Below are 18,369 nucleotides of genomic sequence, written 5' to 3' on the forward strand. Positions count from 1 at the left end.
TTTATTGTAATGTCATCTATACTAGCTGTTGTCAAGTACTTTATCTCATGCTATTACTAATAGCAAAAACATCAAAATATGATTTCTTTTAAAAAAATCCATAAGTTTAGGAAATCATTACACTGAAATTATTTAATGTACATATACTAATAGGCTATTAGTATATGTACAATGTACATATACTAATAGCCTATTAGTATATGTACATTAAATAATTTCAGTCATGACTTCTTTTTAAAAAAAACATAATTTTAGGAAATCATTCCACTGAAATTATTTAATGTACATTAAATAATTTCAGTGGAATGATTTCCTAAAATTATGGATTTTTTTTTAAGAAGTCATATTTTGACGTCTGAGGTTGTCGTTGCGAAAACATGGTGTTTAATAGGTATTGAAATAAAGTATAGCTAGTTCCAGACGTCGATATCGAATTAATCGCTTTTACTGTCTTATTTTGAAAGTACGACCGGGGGAAAGGTGGTCATTCCTGTCAACATCCTCTTGACGCAACCTTCTCGCAATGCCTGTCCGTACCTGGCTGAGGCGGGTCCGCACCTTCACCGTGTACTCGCCCACACACGCTTTTGAGCATCGCGCGGATTCGAACCCTTCACGCGGAGAAGCCTTATCACCTGCGCTGTGAATGCTGCCGAAAAGGAACCGGCGTCCAACCGGACTTGATGCTGCCTGGCGACGAGAAGAGAGGGCGGGGGAGTCGCCGCCGCCGCCGCATCTGTTGCCTGGGTGAAATCATGATATGCTAGCATCAGGCTAGCTGTATTCCAAAGGGACGACCATGTTATTTTTTTTCCAAAACACGAATGACATCTCTTTCTTTTGCCGGACAGTGTTGCGTGTCAGTCTCGTGTTAATATTCCCCTCGGTAAATCGTAGCAAAAACCCGTCGGGAGACGTGAATGTGTAACAAGGGGAGGGAACGGGGGTTAGCTTGCTAGCTAGCTGGATGCTACTAATGGACTTGTGGTTGCGGTTGCTGCTGGCTAATATGGACTTGGTCGAGAAGAGGGTGAATGAAATGCGAACGCCGAATCGGGTAGCCAGCTAGGCGACCATGGAGTCTTTCCTGCAGATCGCACCCCACTCTCTGGCCATCGTGCTGTCCAGGGTCGGGGCTGGGGAGGCGGCGGCCGGGACGATCGGGGTGACTGGGGCGACCGGGGCGCCCGGTACGACTGGGACGCCCGGGGTGTCGGAGAGCGACCAGTTGCCGAGACATCACACCGGCTATGAGATATTTGCCGATTTCAAAGCGGAAAACGCTCAGCATCACGTATGGAATCAACGGATTACCGAGGCCGTGTCTGATACCTTCTTCCTCGGATGGATAGACGAGCATGTGCTGCTTATCCAGGGGAAGGAGGATCACCTGGAGGTCCTGAGGGAGGGATGGATGCGGAGGTCGCTCAACCCACCCAGAGGATTCACCATCAAATACCTGGGTAAGTCCTCTCATGCCACATTACCAGAAAAAAATGTCACTCTCACATTACTTTTGTGATTGCCAATTGGACCCCCATTAGAGCATCTGCCCATATTTTGTGTACCCTAATTTACGTTTCTGTTTTCATTCTATCGCTGAAAATGAACAATTTTGCTGAACAAGACTTGTGTACCTGTCGACAGGTCATTTGCTCCATTGGTGAATTGTTCTGGCTCCTTCTGCATACTGGTATGTTCAATAGGATTTGGGTCAGGGTTTTTACAAGGTGACTGTAGTGTACCGATGTGTTGTTCTTAGCTGTTCTTGAGTGTTAGGTCAATGTTTCCCAATTCAGTCCTCATAGTTTCCTGTAGCCAAACTAATTTAAAAAAACTAAAACTGTGGCTGATACTATTTTTTAAATCGTATTAGCCATAGTTTTCCTATCAATTTTTACGTTATGTAGCACTGTGAGTTGATAAGATTGTATCTTGATTAATACCTTATCATGTTTTGCCAGCCACAAAGGTACAAATTGAAAATATCTATACAGTATTTAATTTGATCAGCTGTCATACTATTTTTCCTAATTGTACAATCCAGGCCCAAATGAAATATGCCCTCCATCCATAGTCACTTGCGATTGGCTTCAGCCCAACCGCAACCTTATCAAGCTTCATAAAAAATGGATGGGTGGAATGGACAAGACCGTCATCTGAGCTCGCTACTCGGAAGACGAATTTTAGTGCTGACATTAAGCATCTCAGGTTCAGCTTCCTTCAAAAAACGAAGACTTTTACTGCCCTCTCCAGGTTGCTATTGCAATAATGCAGGAGGTTTTGGTACTTTGTCAAACAAGGCCACATTTATCTGGTCATTACTCCATATTCCTTCCGTTCTGCATCATCCCGCTTATCATAACCTACATTCCAAAAAAAAATAAAAATGTCAGTCCCATACGTGTAGCGTAAAACTGTGACCGATTGACCGAAAAATGTCTGCCGTCATCACGTAAAAGCCAAAACAGTACGGCCCCACGCACCATTATGACAAGGGGCAAAACCAGCCTATTGCCTGTGTTGCTGTGTGGGTTGCAGCATTTGGTCAATGTGCGGGTAACTCAAAGTCACACCAAGAGCCTTGAGCTGATTGGCTGGCTCGCTTCCGGAACTATGGATTCCACCCAATAAGACTTCAGACACGCTGACTCGCATGTTCGGACTCATCAATTCAGCCTTCGCGCGTGTGTGCGTTTTCTATGAATGGCCAGCAGCTCCCAGTTTGTGCAGTGGGGAAAATAAAGGGGTGGGCTCACCACAATACGACCCCCCCCCCCGCTGCCCCTCCTCTCCCGCAACACCGAACACAAGCAGAAGAGAGAGCAAGCGGGAGAAAACTGAAGCGCGAGGTGAAGGGAAGAAGACAAAGAGAAGTGGAGACAGTTTTCACCCTGTTGGCGATTTAACCCCTCTTTACATTTTCACGTTATTCTACGGATTTTTTTGGCTTGTTGTTTACAAGACGTCCGCCAGCCTACGTTCAAAATGTCTCGTAGGAGAGCATTCTTTACCCGATTCGTCGATGATGGTTTCCTGGAGCGACGTGGATGGATCGCTGTTGAAGAGAGGAGCATATCGTTTTTCCCGTGGATGTTTTTTGGGGTTTGCCATCCTCCCTCCACTTGCTTTCTTTTGTATTAACGCGCCCTCCCGCCTTTCCTCCTTCGGCAGGGTGTTTTTGTGATACAACAGCTCTCCTTACCATAGGATTTGATTTGACCCACTCCAGCATTGCCTTTAGAGTTCTCCTTACAGTTTTGGACCAGATTACCTAAATCTAAAGCAGACTCTCCTCCCCTATGCATTATTTTTGCCAGGAGAAAAATTTGGCTACCTAATAAATCTGCTTTGAGAGCTTACATTTTTTTTATTGTGACCTGGAAGAAGCGCCAAGACTGGGATCGTGCTCATTGCAGCATTCCTTTCAAAATCAAATCTGATGATTCGTTTGGGCGACATGACCATGAATGTATTTTTTGGGTTTTTTTGGGGGGTGCTGGTTTGATTTTCAATAAATGACTTGAAGTACGAGTTCTGGAGAATGGAATTCACGTGATAACCCGCAGACGGGTAGCTTCGAGTCTTTCACCTGGCCCCAAGATTCATCTCGGTTGTTTTGACTCCACCTGGTCCACCCGTTTTTTGGGTGCTGAAGATGAAGAAGAGCCAAAGCAGCACACTGAGGCGGGCATGGCCCAGCTCGGAAATGTCCGAACGCTTGCTGTCGACGGCGACTTGCGCCGAGCCTCACAGGAGTCGACGTTCTCACAGCGAGAAGGACTACAGAATCCGCAAACACAGAAAGAAGAACCACTATCCTGCACACTATGTGTGTCAGAGTCCACCTGCTTACATTCACGCAGGTACTGTGCACAAGTTACCGCTAAGTCAGAGCTGTCAAAACTGCAAAAAATTCAAGAAAAATCAAGCAATGTTTTTTGTTTTCAGCCATTTCCGTGAAAAAATAAATTTAGCTTTTGGCCCACCATTTTCACACACCTTGACGATTCATTTCGAAACGCAATGGCATGTTCTAAATCAGTTTTGCATTTTGCACGTCGCCACGTTCAATTATTTTGAAGTTTAAATAGCGCACTCACTTCCTCTACAAAAAAGCCTGTGCATTCTAATCAGTTGTGTGTTTGCTACCATGTCCACAAAACCAGAACGTTAGTCATAGTTGGTTTGCTGATATCTGAAAATTATTATTGCCCACTACAAAATATGTTTTTTGACGTTTGACAGCTGTGGAGAGTCTGATTTGGCTTGACAGAAATTCTAGAGAGTTATGGATGGTCATTATTCCTGATTAGCTCTTAAGTTGCTATTCAAAATGAATCATCACTCCGATACCAGGAACTTTAAGAGAACACTTTAGCCCTCCATCCCTGATGGTAATTGTTGCCATGGATACAATCCAACTCCTCTGATGCGTTACAGTGATGTGGTTGGTTCCATTTGCCGGATGTCGTGATCACTTGTATTTGCAAATTACGTGATTATCTGGTCATCGAAGGCCCTTTTTTGTTGTTGTTTCTACAGTTTTTAAGAATCAAACCAATGTTTACATTATAGAGATGTCACAAAAGTAAAAGATACTCAGGTATTCCCGTAGTTGTTGTAAGATAGAGATATGGAAGCCATTTTAATGTGAAAAGTGGAAACAGTGTAAGGAAGGCTTGCAATGTGTGCAAATTGATAATTGGAAACGATAAAGCTGCAGATATCACGTGATATCGTTTGTGCCAGAACCCAAACTAGCTTTATAAAAGAAAGAAATGCTACATATAAAGATCCAAATAAAATGAAACTAAAAAATATATATATATAGATTTTTTTTTACTTCACAAGGGTCCCTTAAAGCGCACACTTCAATCTCACCCTTAATTCTATCAATTAAATGACTTGAAATCAAATCAATGTTATAGGTTTTATATGTGGTGTTTAAATAAGTGAGAACAATAGCCGTATCTTCATTTGGGTCAACTAATAATACAATGTTGGTAGGTTTGAGCGATGGGGCGGCCATTGTGTTTCAGTCTGGTATGCACTATTATCATTTGAATGTATTCCCAAGCATTCATAAGCATGCTCACAGAGCCTTTATTAGTCTCATAGTTACCCATGAATGGCTGAATTGTCAAGACTTTGAATGAAGACTAGCAGCGCACTGCAGGGGAACTTCGATTGTTAGCTTTAAGTCCCTCCAAATTTACATACATTCACTCCATCAAATCCTATATTTGAACAGTTTCGGACTAATCTGCAAACTTGTCCTATTTTATGAGTCCACAACTTGATGATAACTGCTAATAGTTCAATAATATTGACTCAAAAATCTAACGCCATCGCACTTTAGCTTGGTTATCTGGATTGTGAGTAGTAAACAGCTGAATTGTGCACGTATGCTCCGTCTTAAGCATGTAACAATAGCATGTATTGTCCAGTGACAAACAAGGGCAGATAAGCTCCATAGTGTGCTCTGACTTTTCCTTCCGTTTACCCACACATTTCCAAATAACTCCATTCTTTTCACAACTATTCAATACTAAAGCTTTGTTGCAACTGAGATACCATCTTCATGCTTCACAAATGAGCACAATGAATACTTTTTTTATGTACTCAGATTGCTCAGAGTAAATGGAAACTATTCATAAGCAAGTTTTGAAAGTATCGGACAGAAAGCCAAAAACGCACCACCACTATCAGATTTTTTTTTTTTAAACACAAACGCCTGAACTGGGAAAATACGGTTAAATATGCAGATGCTACCTTAGTTTACACAAAATCTTCCAACACCAAGCTTTGTACCCCAAAAAATCCAACACATTAACACAGGCTGGCTCTAGAGGTGACTGTGTAGTTCCCGTCAGAGTGCTAAATTAGCCAAAGCACCTTCTTTCTTCATACCTGGAACCTAATACCAATGAGCATATCTCAAATCCCGTCTCTGGACCTCTTGGCCAATCATCTCCAAGCCAAAAACAAATTTGCGATCTGTTTAAAACTGGGCTGTCTGTGTGTGTTTAATATGTGTCATCGTCTATCTTCAACCTACACAAGGGACTAAAGATGCAAATTAGCCCTCGTCTACAATCTTCCTTAATTACATTTATGTGTACATAAATATAAATATTTTCATTAATATGTGCTGCCCCTTATTAAATAAATTAAACTCTAACTCAAATGTATTCCAGAACTAAGACTTTTGGTAATAGTTTTTAGAGAGTGCAACTGGAAGTGTATTGCTAACACATCAGTGTATCATAATATAGTTGTATAAAAATGGATAAGGATTGACAAGAAGACACAAACATGGAGATTTTAATTGTATTTAGTTTGGTTTGCTTGGTTTTTTGGGACGGGAGACCATTTTTTTTCTTTTTTTTCCTAGTGGTGCTGTCGATTTACATGGTATGGAATCAAGTTTATGGAGGAAAAATCCAATCTAACGCATAATCTAAAGTAAATAACACCTCACTTAATACACAATAGCCAACTACCATTAAAACCAAAACCAACCTCAGACCAAACAAGAAACTAAATATCCAAAACAAAGTAGAACCAGATCCATTGGACCGAAACCAGTTCGCTTCCGAGATACCAATCCTGCTTGTTCGTGTTGATCTAATTCAAAATAATATGAATTCTTATCTGTAATGCACTTTTTTAAAATATGCAATCAGCATTTTTTTCACTCCTTACACCAAATAACAGAGCAGCCTTGAGAGCGAGGAGCCACGTTATTAATATTTATAAATGAACTATTTATTATGCAACTGTTTCCAAGCCCCACCAAAATTTGGTGTATTTGTATGTAGGACACCGACATCCAGTAGGCATAGTGCTTCAAATTGGGTCACACCAGAACCCAGCTGCAGTACTGCAACACTGGCTTTTACCCAGCTTTTGCTCGCTCCACATCGCTTTTGCGAGTTCTAAAAACGGAAAATACTTCATGTGCGTGTACGCCTGCATGCGTGCGTGTGTGAACGTATGAGCGATGGATGGCAAGAAAGAGCAACTTGGGATGCATTGTCATGGCAACCTTCTCAGCAGCCCGCCCACTAGCTTGTATGTCAGTGAGCATTACACATTGAAAGGGGGGGGGGGGGGGGGGGGGAGTTGCAGACTGGGGCAGTGTGTGATTGGTCACACCCCCTTGTCTTTGTGTGGCGCGGTGGATTGTGGGTAGCACTTGACTGAGTGCTCATTTATGTGTGTGGGAAAATAGGGGAGGGGACCAGTGAGAACAGTGGAGGATGTAACAAGCCTGTGTTTGCTAGGGGCGGGGGAGTAGCGGTGTGTATTTGCCCGTGTGACAGGGGCATGAGGCAGTGTGTGTTTGTGTGTGAGTGTGTGTGTGTATGTGTGTGTGAGAGCTGTAGTACCATCAGAGGTAACTGATTTTAAAGCGTCGGGTGGATAGCGATTAACCGAGGTATGTGGCCGTCTCCTGGTTTCATGGCAATGTATGTCTTTTTTTTTAGCCAGCATCTTAGCAACGGCGAGTTAGCATGGGGAACATAGCTTAGCATCACAGCTGTGCACAGCGAGTAAGACGGAGGAAGGAAAATGGGAAGGATAGACGGGCCGACAGACGCCAGTTACATGTTGGCGGAAAAAGTAGGACAAATTGCAAGATGGGGAATGATATAAATGAATGGAGAGAGGTGGAGGGAGGGAGAGCATGACAAAAGGAGGGGGTGTGGTTTAGTGCTGTGGACAAAGGAGGCCGGCTGATTGTTTACTACCACTGCAGTGAGAGAGACATGGACGATCAATGCGCCCCCATCCTGCTTTTAGCGTTCTTTATCCTCACTACTTTGACTCACAGAATTGCCCTGGTTTTCACTAGACAGCATCGCTCTCATTACAACTCCCCGCATGTCTTATTTTCTCTAATAACCTCCATTTTCCGACAAGCGGGTTCTTTCGCTTGGTCTCTGACAATTTTTTTTTTGGGGGGGGGGGCATCGTAGTAAAAATGGAGAACGCAGGGCTGCCAGCTAACGGCTACTACGCCAAAAAAGGCTCTTCTTTATCTGCAGTGGATTTGAAGTCATTCACTGCCACTCGCTGTGATTGAAGTCCAATCCTTTGGGACGAGGTACGTTGGCGGCAAACGTCCGCTGCCATCCTATCCCAGATCGCACGGATTAGACGGTAACGTCGTCGATGGTACTTAGACGGGATCATTGCCTTCCGTTTTAAAACAATTCGCCCTATATTCAGTCAGTAAAGCGAAAGGGTCTGGAGTTTCCAACCTTTGGTATTTGTACTAGCAAACTGCTGGCTCTAGTTACTATTAACTAACTATTTAGAAGCATTATTCTTTACACTTGTCATGTTGTGTTTGTGTTTAGGTGCTTTGTTGCATGGCTAAATGTTACTACTTTCTTGTTGGTGGAGTAACGTACAAAAGTATTTGGGGATCTTCGTTCAGTGTTCATGCTTGATTGTGTTGTCTTACTCCAGTTCAGACTGGTAAAGTGTTGTGATTTTTTTCCCTCGTTTCACTGCTGAGTCATGGCCTTGTTCTAAACGGCAAACATTTGGACTTGTGGTCATCAAGAGTGTGGTCACGACATCAAAATTGCGTCCGTGGTGATGCTGTGATTGCAGGAAGTAGCTTGTGTCGCTGCCAAAAGGAAAAAAAGTGAAGACGGAAGGTCACGTCACACAAAATTTACACCCCGAAACATTGAGATAGGTCACATAGGCATTTTTTCTAGTTGAAATACACTAAAATTGCTAAGACGAGGGGTGGCTGAGATATGAACATTTAAAATTTGTCAAAAGTTCAAGCAGTCCTATTACTCTAACTCCTTACCTGATTATGCTGATATTTAACATTTATGCTCAATCACAAGCATCAATTCTGCAGATTTCATCAAACCTGAGATGCGGAAGGACGCTTTTAATTTTTTGAAGAAAAAGAAGACCTTGTGCACCATTTAATGACTAAATATAGGTTATGATTCATGCCACTCTCAGGACATGTAATGATGGAGCATGGCAGCTGTCACCGTATGGCAGCTGTGGGGTGTTGGTCAGTAGCAGTAGCCTCTTTAACTATGCCTTAAAATGTCTGACAGCGTCTCAATTTACATGCAGGCATTGAGCATTTCATATTGGTGTTTTTAGCTGAGACCTGCTTATGTGAAGCCATTTTTTTTTCTTGATTTGGTCATTTCAACATAGTCATCTGAATTTGTTTGTTTCTAGTTAGCAAGCCGGTTTCCCTGACAGAGTAAGAGACAATTGTTAACTTGGACTTAATCATCAACCGGTCCTTGTGTATATAGACACTTTAGAAGTAGTAATTGCCTATATTCATCATAATGTTTTCTCTGTTCACAGGTGATGTGTCTCCCATCAGTATGTCCCCTATCAGCCAATCCCAGTTCATTCCTCTGGGAGAAGTATTGGTATTGGCTATCTCTGCTATGAACTCTGCACATAAGCCTGTCACCCACGAGGCTCTAACGGAACACCTACAAACATGTTTTCCAGGTAGGAAAATGATGATGATCCAATTTCTCGACACTTAATTAGCAATGTCAATTTGTTTTAATCTGAATCAGAAATATAATATTGTCCAAAATATCATCATTTCAAAGTCAAATTCTTGAAGTATCACGATATATCTTGGAGGTTAAATCCTAGTGACCACACTAATCCATTTGTACCCTCAGTCTTACTAAACTATGCCCCTTTAAAAATACGAAAAAACTTCCGTATTTTCACTACTATATGGCGCTTCGCATTTAAAGGCGTAGTGTCAGTAACGAGTGCTATTTCTGTATTTGACACACACACAAGATGCATCGCATTTAAAGGCGCACCCACTAGATGCTGCGCTAAAGGGAATGTCAACAAAACAGTCAGCCAAACTTTATTAATAGATTACAAATCAGCTTTCTGACAACTCCATTCACTCCCAACATGATTAAACAAGTTTTTTTTTATTTTCTCCGAGGTTAAAGTATTAGTATTTTCGTGACACAGCAATAGCATAATAACTCATGTTGAATGACGATGAGCACCAAATTAGTGTGCTCGCCGTCATACTGGATGTATTGACAAAAGAACTATATATCCCAGCAGTCACTGCGCAGTACTTTTTCTACGTGGAAAATAGTAGAGTCGGGGGCTGCTTTCCGTAGTTGTGAAAGCTGTAGAAGATGGTGTACCCTATCGACTGATTTATTTTATTTTATCGTGATAACAATTTTAGTATTGGTCCATATATAAAGCGCATCGGATTATAAGGCGCCCTGTCTATTTTGGAGAAAATTTAAGACTTAAGTGTGCCTTATAGTCGTGAAAATACGGTACTGAATCAATACATATGTTTATGTAATTGATAGAATTTATCGTGTTCGTTGAATCTGGAAAGCTAAATCGAGCTGAAGCAACCATTTTACGCTTGTTCAAAGGCGAATCTCACTGTACGCATTCACAAATATGCCCACAGACTGAAACAATAGCACAGACACACAATTACATACCGTGTTTGCATGCGCATCAGTTGGCGCCGGGTTTCCCTCGTTAGTGAACTTGCATCATGTCGCCAAAGCAACTGCATTTGCATGACGTAATGAAAGGCAACACAAAAAGGCACACAGACACACGGCTGACTGGCAAATGTCATTTGATCCTATTTAATTGTTATTTAGACCAGTGATTCTCAAATAGTGTGACGGCCCCCTTTGGGTGGATAGCGGTAGCGTGCTCGCGGTCAGAGTTCGTTCAGGGTTATGCAGAGGTGTACTTGGAATTTTATTTAAAATAATAGTATACTTGGCAAAACGTTTCAATTTCCTGGGCGAGGGTACGCAACAGAAAATAATTGAGAAGCACTGTTTTAGACATTCTCAAACAGAGGGATTTTACCATATCAAAACATGATATTTACCATTTACGTGATATTTAAAGGCAAACTCCAAGAGATTTTTTCCCCATTATATAAGCCACAATGCGTCTGTGATCTGGTTGATGTGGTTTGTGATTTGATTCCAATTGCTCTTTTTTTAATCAAATGCGGAATTTGGAAATGAGCAAATTTGTAATCGGTGACAATGTGACGTTCCACTGAGCTTTATTATATAAGTATCTACCCACTTCATGTTTCCTCCATGCATGCCTACTCATCTCAGGGACATTGAGGAGGAAAGGCATCCAATCAATGGCTTTATGGCATGCAGATCTGAATGCAGTCAGACAAAGAGAGACAACTTCATCAAAGCTTTCAACTTATGTCGGTTTAAACGGCCGAGCCCAAGTGACTTGTGTTTTATTGTGTTTAGGTTAAGTAGGACCGATCACGCAGCCACTTGCATACCACTTGCATATTAGATTATCTATGTGCATCAAGTTGCATCACCCTGCTTGGGCCAAGAAGCCGCTGTGATGTAAGTGCCAGTAATACCAGACTGATTTAGCGAGATGGAGCAAGAGACAAAGAAGTAGAATAGAGGGGGACACGGGTTTGGGACTTGACCCCTACTGTAGGGACAGCATGGGCTAACATATATTGGTGCATGACTTATTCAATGTTTTTTGGTTGCACCCTATGATTGGTGTATTCCCCACGTCTTACACATACTTGGCTCTGCTAAGCTCCAGCACCCCTCGTGGAGAATATGCAGTACAGATAGTAGGCTTCATCTAAAGACGCTGTTTATAATCAAGGACTGACCATAGATCTTGAGTAAAAGCTTTAAAAAAAGTTAAATTTGCGTGCGACCCGTCCTTTTTTAAATGATACGCTTAAAAGTTCAAATCAATATAAATGAATATTTTTTTCAGTTTTGTTGGGTGATCCTCCATTTGGGAAATTTCAAGGTTTTTCTTCAAATGTCTTTTCAAGCTGTCATGTTTTTTTTAAAGGAAGATAACACTTCCGTTTTGCCATTTTACACCATAGCTCAGAGACAACTACACGAGATGGCTGTGACATGCACTCAATAGCCAGTCGTTGCCAGAAAATTCCTGCAGCTCATTCAGTGTTGCTGTGGGCCTCTTGGCGGTCCCCCAGACCACTTTTCTCATCCGAGCCTTTCATCAACTTTGGAAGGACATACTGTGTTAATTAATGTCACAATTGTGCTATATTTTGTGCTCTCAATGAAGAATGTATGCCCTGTTTCCCCGTTTAAACCTTGTTTGGCGGCACAACTGAGTCTGGTTCCCAACTGTTTTTCAGGTGTTCCCACACCCACAGAGGAGGTCCTGCACCACACCTTAAACATGCTAGTCCGTGAACGCAAGATATTCCCAACACCCGACGGATATTTTATCGTTACTCCTCAAACCTACTTCATCACTCCGAGCCTAATCCGAACGGGCTCCAAGTGGTACCACTTGGACGAGCGAGCCGCTGACCGCCACCAACATCAGAATCAGCAGACCCAGTGCACGTCTCCTCTTTCCGGCACCATCACGCCATCGACTTCTGGCGGGGTGAGAGATCGAAGTCACCCGAAATCCAACCAGAACCACAGCGTGGGTGGCGGAGGCGTGGATTCCTTTTTTAACAACACCTACCGCGGAGACGACCCCCCCAGTCACCACACTACCCTGCAGATCCGATCCCCCAAAGACCACCGGGAGGCCTATTCGTCCCCGCACTCGCCGCAGTCGCCTCCCCAGCCGGCGGCCGGTACCACCGAAAAGAGCCGCAGCACCCTCGGGTTCCCCTTCAAGACGGACACGCTCACAAAACATCGCGGAGGAGGAGGTGGAGGAACTGGCGAGCTGGAAAAGCAGGCGGGAAGCGGGACGGCGAGCCGCAAGTTTGGCTTGAAGCTGTTTCGTCTCAGCTTTAAGAAAGACAAGACCAAGCAGCTGGCCACCTTCTCGGCGCAGTTCCCCCCCGAGGAGTGGCCTCTTCGTGACGAGGAGGTGCCCAGCCAGCTCCCGCGTCACGTAGAGATGGAGATCATTCGCAGGATTAACCCCGATCTCACGGTGGAGAACCTTGCCCGGCACACGGCGGTCATGAAGCGCCTGGAAGAGGAGCGGGCGCAAAGGAGTAAAGCGTCGTCGGCCAACCACAGCTCCAGGAGTAGGAGAAGCGGGGGCAGGCACAGGAAGCCCTCTCAGACCAAGCTCAGCCGTTCGCACAGTAAGACGAGGGCGTCCCGGGGCGAGCAGGGCGAGAGTTCCCATTTGGAACTGGGCGACAGGGACTACCGAGCGTACTCCTCGTCGCTCGCTCGATCGCCGAGAGAACACGCCCTGGCCATGGAGCGCCAACGGACTCGCCTCCACCTGGCACACAGCAACCCCAACATCCTTGACTCGTCCCACCTCCCGGTCACCCCGGAATGGGACGTGTCCGGAGAGCTGGCCAAACGACGGACAGAAATGCCTTTCCCGGAGCCGTGTCACGGCCCCTCGTCGCACCACTCCAAAGTCCACCGTTCCCACTCGCACACCCAGGAGAGGAAGTCTAGGAATGAACGCAGCGACAAAGCCAAGGAACGTTCCAGATCCATGGAAAACTCCAAAGGACCTCTGGGAGCCGGCTTGATAGGACCCCCGAGTTACTACGACGAGCGAAGTCGCTACTACACCGACGACGGCACGTTACGAGCCAACCAGGGCTCTTGCCACTACCCGCACGCCACTCCCCCATTGGCTAAGATGCCCGGGGAATCGCTGGTGTTGGACGGGGGCAGGAGTTTAGAGAAATGCAAGAGCCGGGACAGTCTGCCGGCCTACTCGCCCAAGCCACAGCACAATTCTGTCCCTCCCGACGGCTACTTCCAGTGCTCCGGTTCTTCCGAGGCCATCCTGGCGGCCCCGAGCCCACTGGGAACTCTTGGCAAAAGTAGCCAAGATGGGTTGAAATTGGGTTGCGCCGACAGGCAAGCAGAAAGACAAACGCCACATCCTCAAGAGTTGAAGGAGGACTTTTCAAAAGTGGGACCTAAAGGGGGCAGCCTGCCTCCAATACCTCTCTCCATGCCAGATCCCCCCGTTTCCAATGCGCGTGCCTCCTGCGGTCAAGAAAAACGGAAGGAGATCTTTAGCAAAGATACCCTTTTCAAACCACCTCCTAGCCTTCCTTTGCCGGGATACAATTCTCTGAGGAAAACCCCAGTCCTGGCCTCCTCCGCCCTGTCTTCATCCTGCGATGCACTTGATTCCCAGGAGGCCTTTGACGCTCCCAAACCTCTGGTCGCCGCTCCCTCTGCTCCCATGCAGGGGATCGAACCCACGACCGGCGCCGCCGAGGCTTCCTTTGACTATTACAACGTTTCGGATGACGAAGAACTCGAGGAGGGAGGGACCAAGAGTACGGGGGAGGATGGCAAAAGTGGAGGAGGTGTCGTCGGGATGGGAGGAGGTGGAGCAGGCACCATGCAGTGGCTGTTGGAGAGAGAGAAGGAACGGGATCTACAGAGGAGGTTTGAAAGAACCCTCACTTTCCCGGGATCGAAAGAGAACCTTCCAGAACCTGGTCAGATTCAGCAGTCGGCACATTCTGCAAGACTCGACAGTATGGACTCCAGCTCCGTCACTGTTGATAGTGGTTTCAACTCACCCAGGTAAAAAAACAGCGTTTGACACGTGGCCATATCTGTTATTCGAGTCCAAAGGGTTTTTGATCCGTGCACACTTTCTGAGACTTTTTCTGTTTGCAGAACAAGAGAGAGTCTGGCGTCCAACACCTCGTCCATCGTGGAGAGTAATCGTCGACAGAATTTGGCCCTGAGTCCCGGCCACCTCGGTATTGCGAATAGCAACGGTCCCCCCTTCTCATTCCGCGCCATCCCAGAACCAGCTGGCAGCCAACCGGAGAAACTCCAAAAGCCTAACACCTGCCTTGCATCAATCACCAGCGTCTAGAGGCCCGCGATGAAGGACCAGAGGAAGTCCGTCCGACCCAATGGACTGTTAAACGCGCCGACTGTCACATTGACTGAACCGATTGGTGGTGCCGCCACGTGACCACTGTGGAACCATAGCTGAGAATACGTACAAACAAAAGGAATTTAGACTACCATGAAGACTACTCTTTCATACCCACCCCACAAACGGGCATACACCATTTCGCCGGGCAGACTAACCATGTCATTTCATCGCCTTGTGTTTACACACCGCTGTTGTGTTCTTTCACTTGCGTGGGTTCGACTTTGCGTGAGCGCGTGTTTTCGGTTGCGTGAGTTGCTGGGTGCGTGACGTGCGGGACATGGTTGTGTACCAGTAATATTGAATCTCAGGTCATAGAAATCCTACTCCCATTCCAGCTGCTCCACAGGGGGGTCTCGGTCCGATGGTTTAATTTCACAACCAATGGTCTGAGGTTCTACTAACTACTCACTTTTTCTCATCACTTTGCTTGAATATAGCCAACATGGATCAAAAAGGGGGGTTTGGCAGATTGGGAGTACTTACAGTATAGAACGTGTACCCTGTGCTTTTAATTCAAGTACGTGGATTGTAACGTTAAGCTTGAACTTGGTTCAACACCCTCAATGGAAGTCTGTGCTATGGGATCAGTATGGAGGTTTTTCACAGTTAGTTGGATTCCTCAATGGCCAAAGCGAGGGCACTTTTAAAACATTCGAAAGCTGAAGTTGAAATTTCTTGAATCTCCATTTGGGGGTTTTGAAGTCGATCTTTTCATGTCTTTGCTTGATTTATGGTACCAAACTAGAATCCGATCATTGATCATGTCCACTGACCCTAAAGTCTCCCTAAAGTGTGCAGCTTTCTTTTGGTACAACCACCCAAAAAATATGATGGTCATTTTAGAGGCCTGAAAATTCAAGTACTAGTAATATCGGTACACCAAGGACAATGATGTTCTCTGTTTTTTATAAGGCAAACATGATCTAACATGACTTATCAATGCTTCCGTTTTCCTGAGCTTGACTCACAAATATAAAATTTCAACACACATTTGGCCTTTTCCCTTAAATCTGTCTAAATCTGTTTGTGAAAATCTCCTTTGTGGTGATGATCCATCCCACCTCTCAAGTATCTCATATCAAGATGCTGATTGGACAGCACGATTAGTGCTAATGTGTGCCCTCGGCTGACCGCGATAAAAGGCCACTTTTAAGTGAAAAGTTGTATCACACCGCAAACAATCAAATTTGAGGTGTGTCTCCAGAATGCCTAGGAATTGAATGTTCTTTTCTTGAAGCTAAGCCATCTTCTAAGGCTTTTTCAGACATCTAACTTGGCCTCGCAACCACATCTGCCCACAACTTCCATTGGCAGCATGTTCACCTTCAAAATCAAGCGAGATCAGCCACCCAGACAGCTGCTGCAACAATCGCTTTGCATAACCAAAGAATTTCTACACACTCAGAAACCGTCTCAGGAAAGCTCATCGACATGCCCCTCGCCCGCGTTGGGGTCTCCACCTGACTGATCCAATACCCCATCCAAGGGGTTTGGATTGTGAGCAGCAAACACAATTAGCATTTTACCGATTGCACAGACATACCCTGACACGATTCTAAGACCCTTCTGTCATTTGTCCACAGCCATCACCTCAACCTCATCTTTCAGTGTAATAACAAATCGCCAGTTCTTGCATGGCCACGTCACCCATTGAAGACTTTTGTGATGATCTGGATTGGCGTACAAGGGATTGTAAAACAATTCTTGCCGGGCAAATTCGTCCATTTGAGAAGAGTAGCACAACATTCCATAGAATGCCATCGCTAACATGATTAAATCTACATGAAGTAGATGTGTTTTGAGGCAGACCCCAGCAATAAAAACTGCAAAAAGGCACATCTGTAGGACCATGGCTGCATATGAAATGTCCGATGGATCATTTTGAAAAAGGAGAAATGCTCACTAACAGATTAGGACTGATATGGGAACGATATTTGACGGAAATGACCTAGCGCAAATTATTCCACGAAAACATTTGATTGGCCTGTTTCCTTGTCGTCACCAAAAGATCAACGCAAAACAACTATGTATGTTGAAATGTTAGAGCTTTGACACCAGCCCATAAAAAAAGGGAGCAAAAACAAGTGTTTCGTTTGGATTTGTAATTGAAATGAATGTGATTTCATGATGTCAAATAAGCAAAGACATTCCTATTGATTTTTATTGGCCTAAAAATGCTAAGCGCTAAATTAACTAAGAAAATGAAGCTGTCAGCACACTTGAAATGATCGTGGAGGCATTCAGTGGACATGACCAGTATTTCTTTCTTTCATGAACATAACCTGCTCAAAGTTGCAAGTTCATGACACGGCATGAGAGTATGAACAAATCACAGTTCTGGGTTTGAATGCAAAAATGAGCAGTTGTGCTGGTATTTTGAATGTCCGTTTGCATTTTGGGGTCGGCTGGCGAAAACGAATCCATTCAAGTGTCGCTCACGTAGCAGGTTTGCGATTTCATTCTTCTTCATTTCAGTATTTTTTCATAGCCAATGAAACATTCCTAAATATCAACTTTAAGAAGTTTTAAACCCGTCCATTCCTAGGACAAGCTCACCCGTGCTTTGAAGGCATTTTGCTCATATTTCTAATCCGATAGGGTTGAAATCTAGTACTCAAATGGCCGCTTCCTCGCGACGAACTCACCTCCATCCCAACGCCGACGACACGGCGTATCCCATCGAAGAAGTTTAACACAAGGCCGAGCGGGAGGACACGTTGACTTGTTTGCGTGGCAGTCGAGCTACACTGTTAAAGGCTGGGCTGAAACGAATCGGACGGCAAAATCCCGCGGTGCTACGGGGTCTGTCCCCGGTCGGAGATCCCTCCCTTATGCAGCCATCTCGACGTGGTCGTCCCCCGAGCTCCTTTCAACTACCTCCACAACGGCAAAAACGCAGCCCATCCTTTCCACGATCGCGCCGTCATCAGCCTCTGGCCTGTGAATGTCTGCACATACAGTACACACGCTACGGTACATACTACACACTCGTACACATCCAAGTGCTGGACTCCCTGACCTTTTATTTACCTTGGTTGAATATCCGTCCGTGCGTAGCTGCTAATAAGCGCGTGAGCCCATTGCAAAGAGGCACGGGGAAATATCTCAGATTGGGGATATGCACATTGTAAAGTTCCACTTAAAGCTCTCTAGAACACCAAACCCCAATATATATATATATATATATATATATATATATATATATATATATATATATATATATATATACACATATATACATACACACATATATATGTATATATATATATATATATATATATATATATATATATATATATATATATATATATATACACATACATATACATATATATATATTGAAATGAACTTATGGTGTACTACAGCTTTATTATCTTCTCTGTACCAGAGTACTGACATTTGTCTTCTTTTTTCATACGTTTTGCTCTCAATGACATA

The 18,369-nt window shown here is 44.4% G+C and overlaps 1 protein-coding gene across 4 annotated transcripts; it reads left to right on the top strand.

Moving 5' to 3' along the window:
• Window positions 1–496: 496 nt before the first annotated feature.
• LOC144082702 (storkhead-box protein 2-like) lies at window positions 497–16,491 on the top strand. 4 transcript variants are annotated; one of them, XM_077609995.1, is made up of 4 exons: window positions 497–1,463; window positions 9,367–9,519; window positions 12,215–14,564; window positions 14,661–16,491. In XM_077609995.1, the coding sequence occupies exons 1-4, from the start codon at window positions 1,076–1,078 to the stop codon at window positions 14,863–14,865; spliced, it is 3,096 nt and encodes a 1,031-aa protein (XP_077466121.1). In that variant the 5' UTR covers window positions 497–1,075; the 3' UTR covers window positions 14,866–16,491. The 4 variants fall into 4 exon arrangements, with proteins under 4 accessions (XP_077466121.1, XP_077466122.1, XP_077466123.1 ...); XM_077609996.1 differs by lacking the exon at window positions 497–1,463 and adding an exon at window positions 2,446–3,866; XM_077609997.1 differs by lacking the exon at window positions 497–1,463 and adding an exon at window positions 7,314–7,444.
• Window positions 16,492–18,369: the final 1,878 nt, after the last annotated feature.

Source organism: Stigmatopora argus, chromosome 9, assembly GCF_051989625.1.
Source record: "Stigmatopora argus isolate UIUO_Sarg chromosome 9, RoL_Sarg_1.0, whole genome shotgun sequence".
NCBI classification, from domain to species: Eukaryota; Metazoa; Chordata; class Actinopteri; order Syngnathiformes; family Syngnathidae; genus Stigmatopora; species Stigmatopora argus.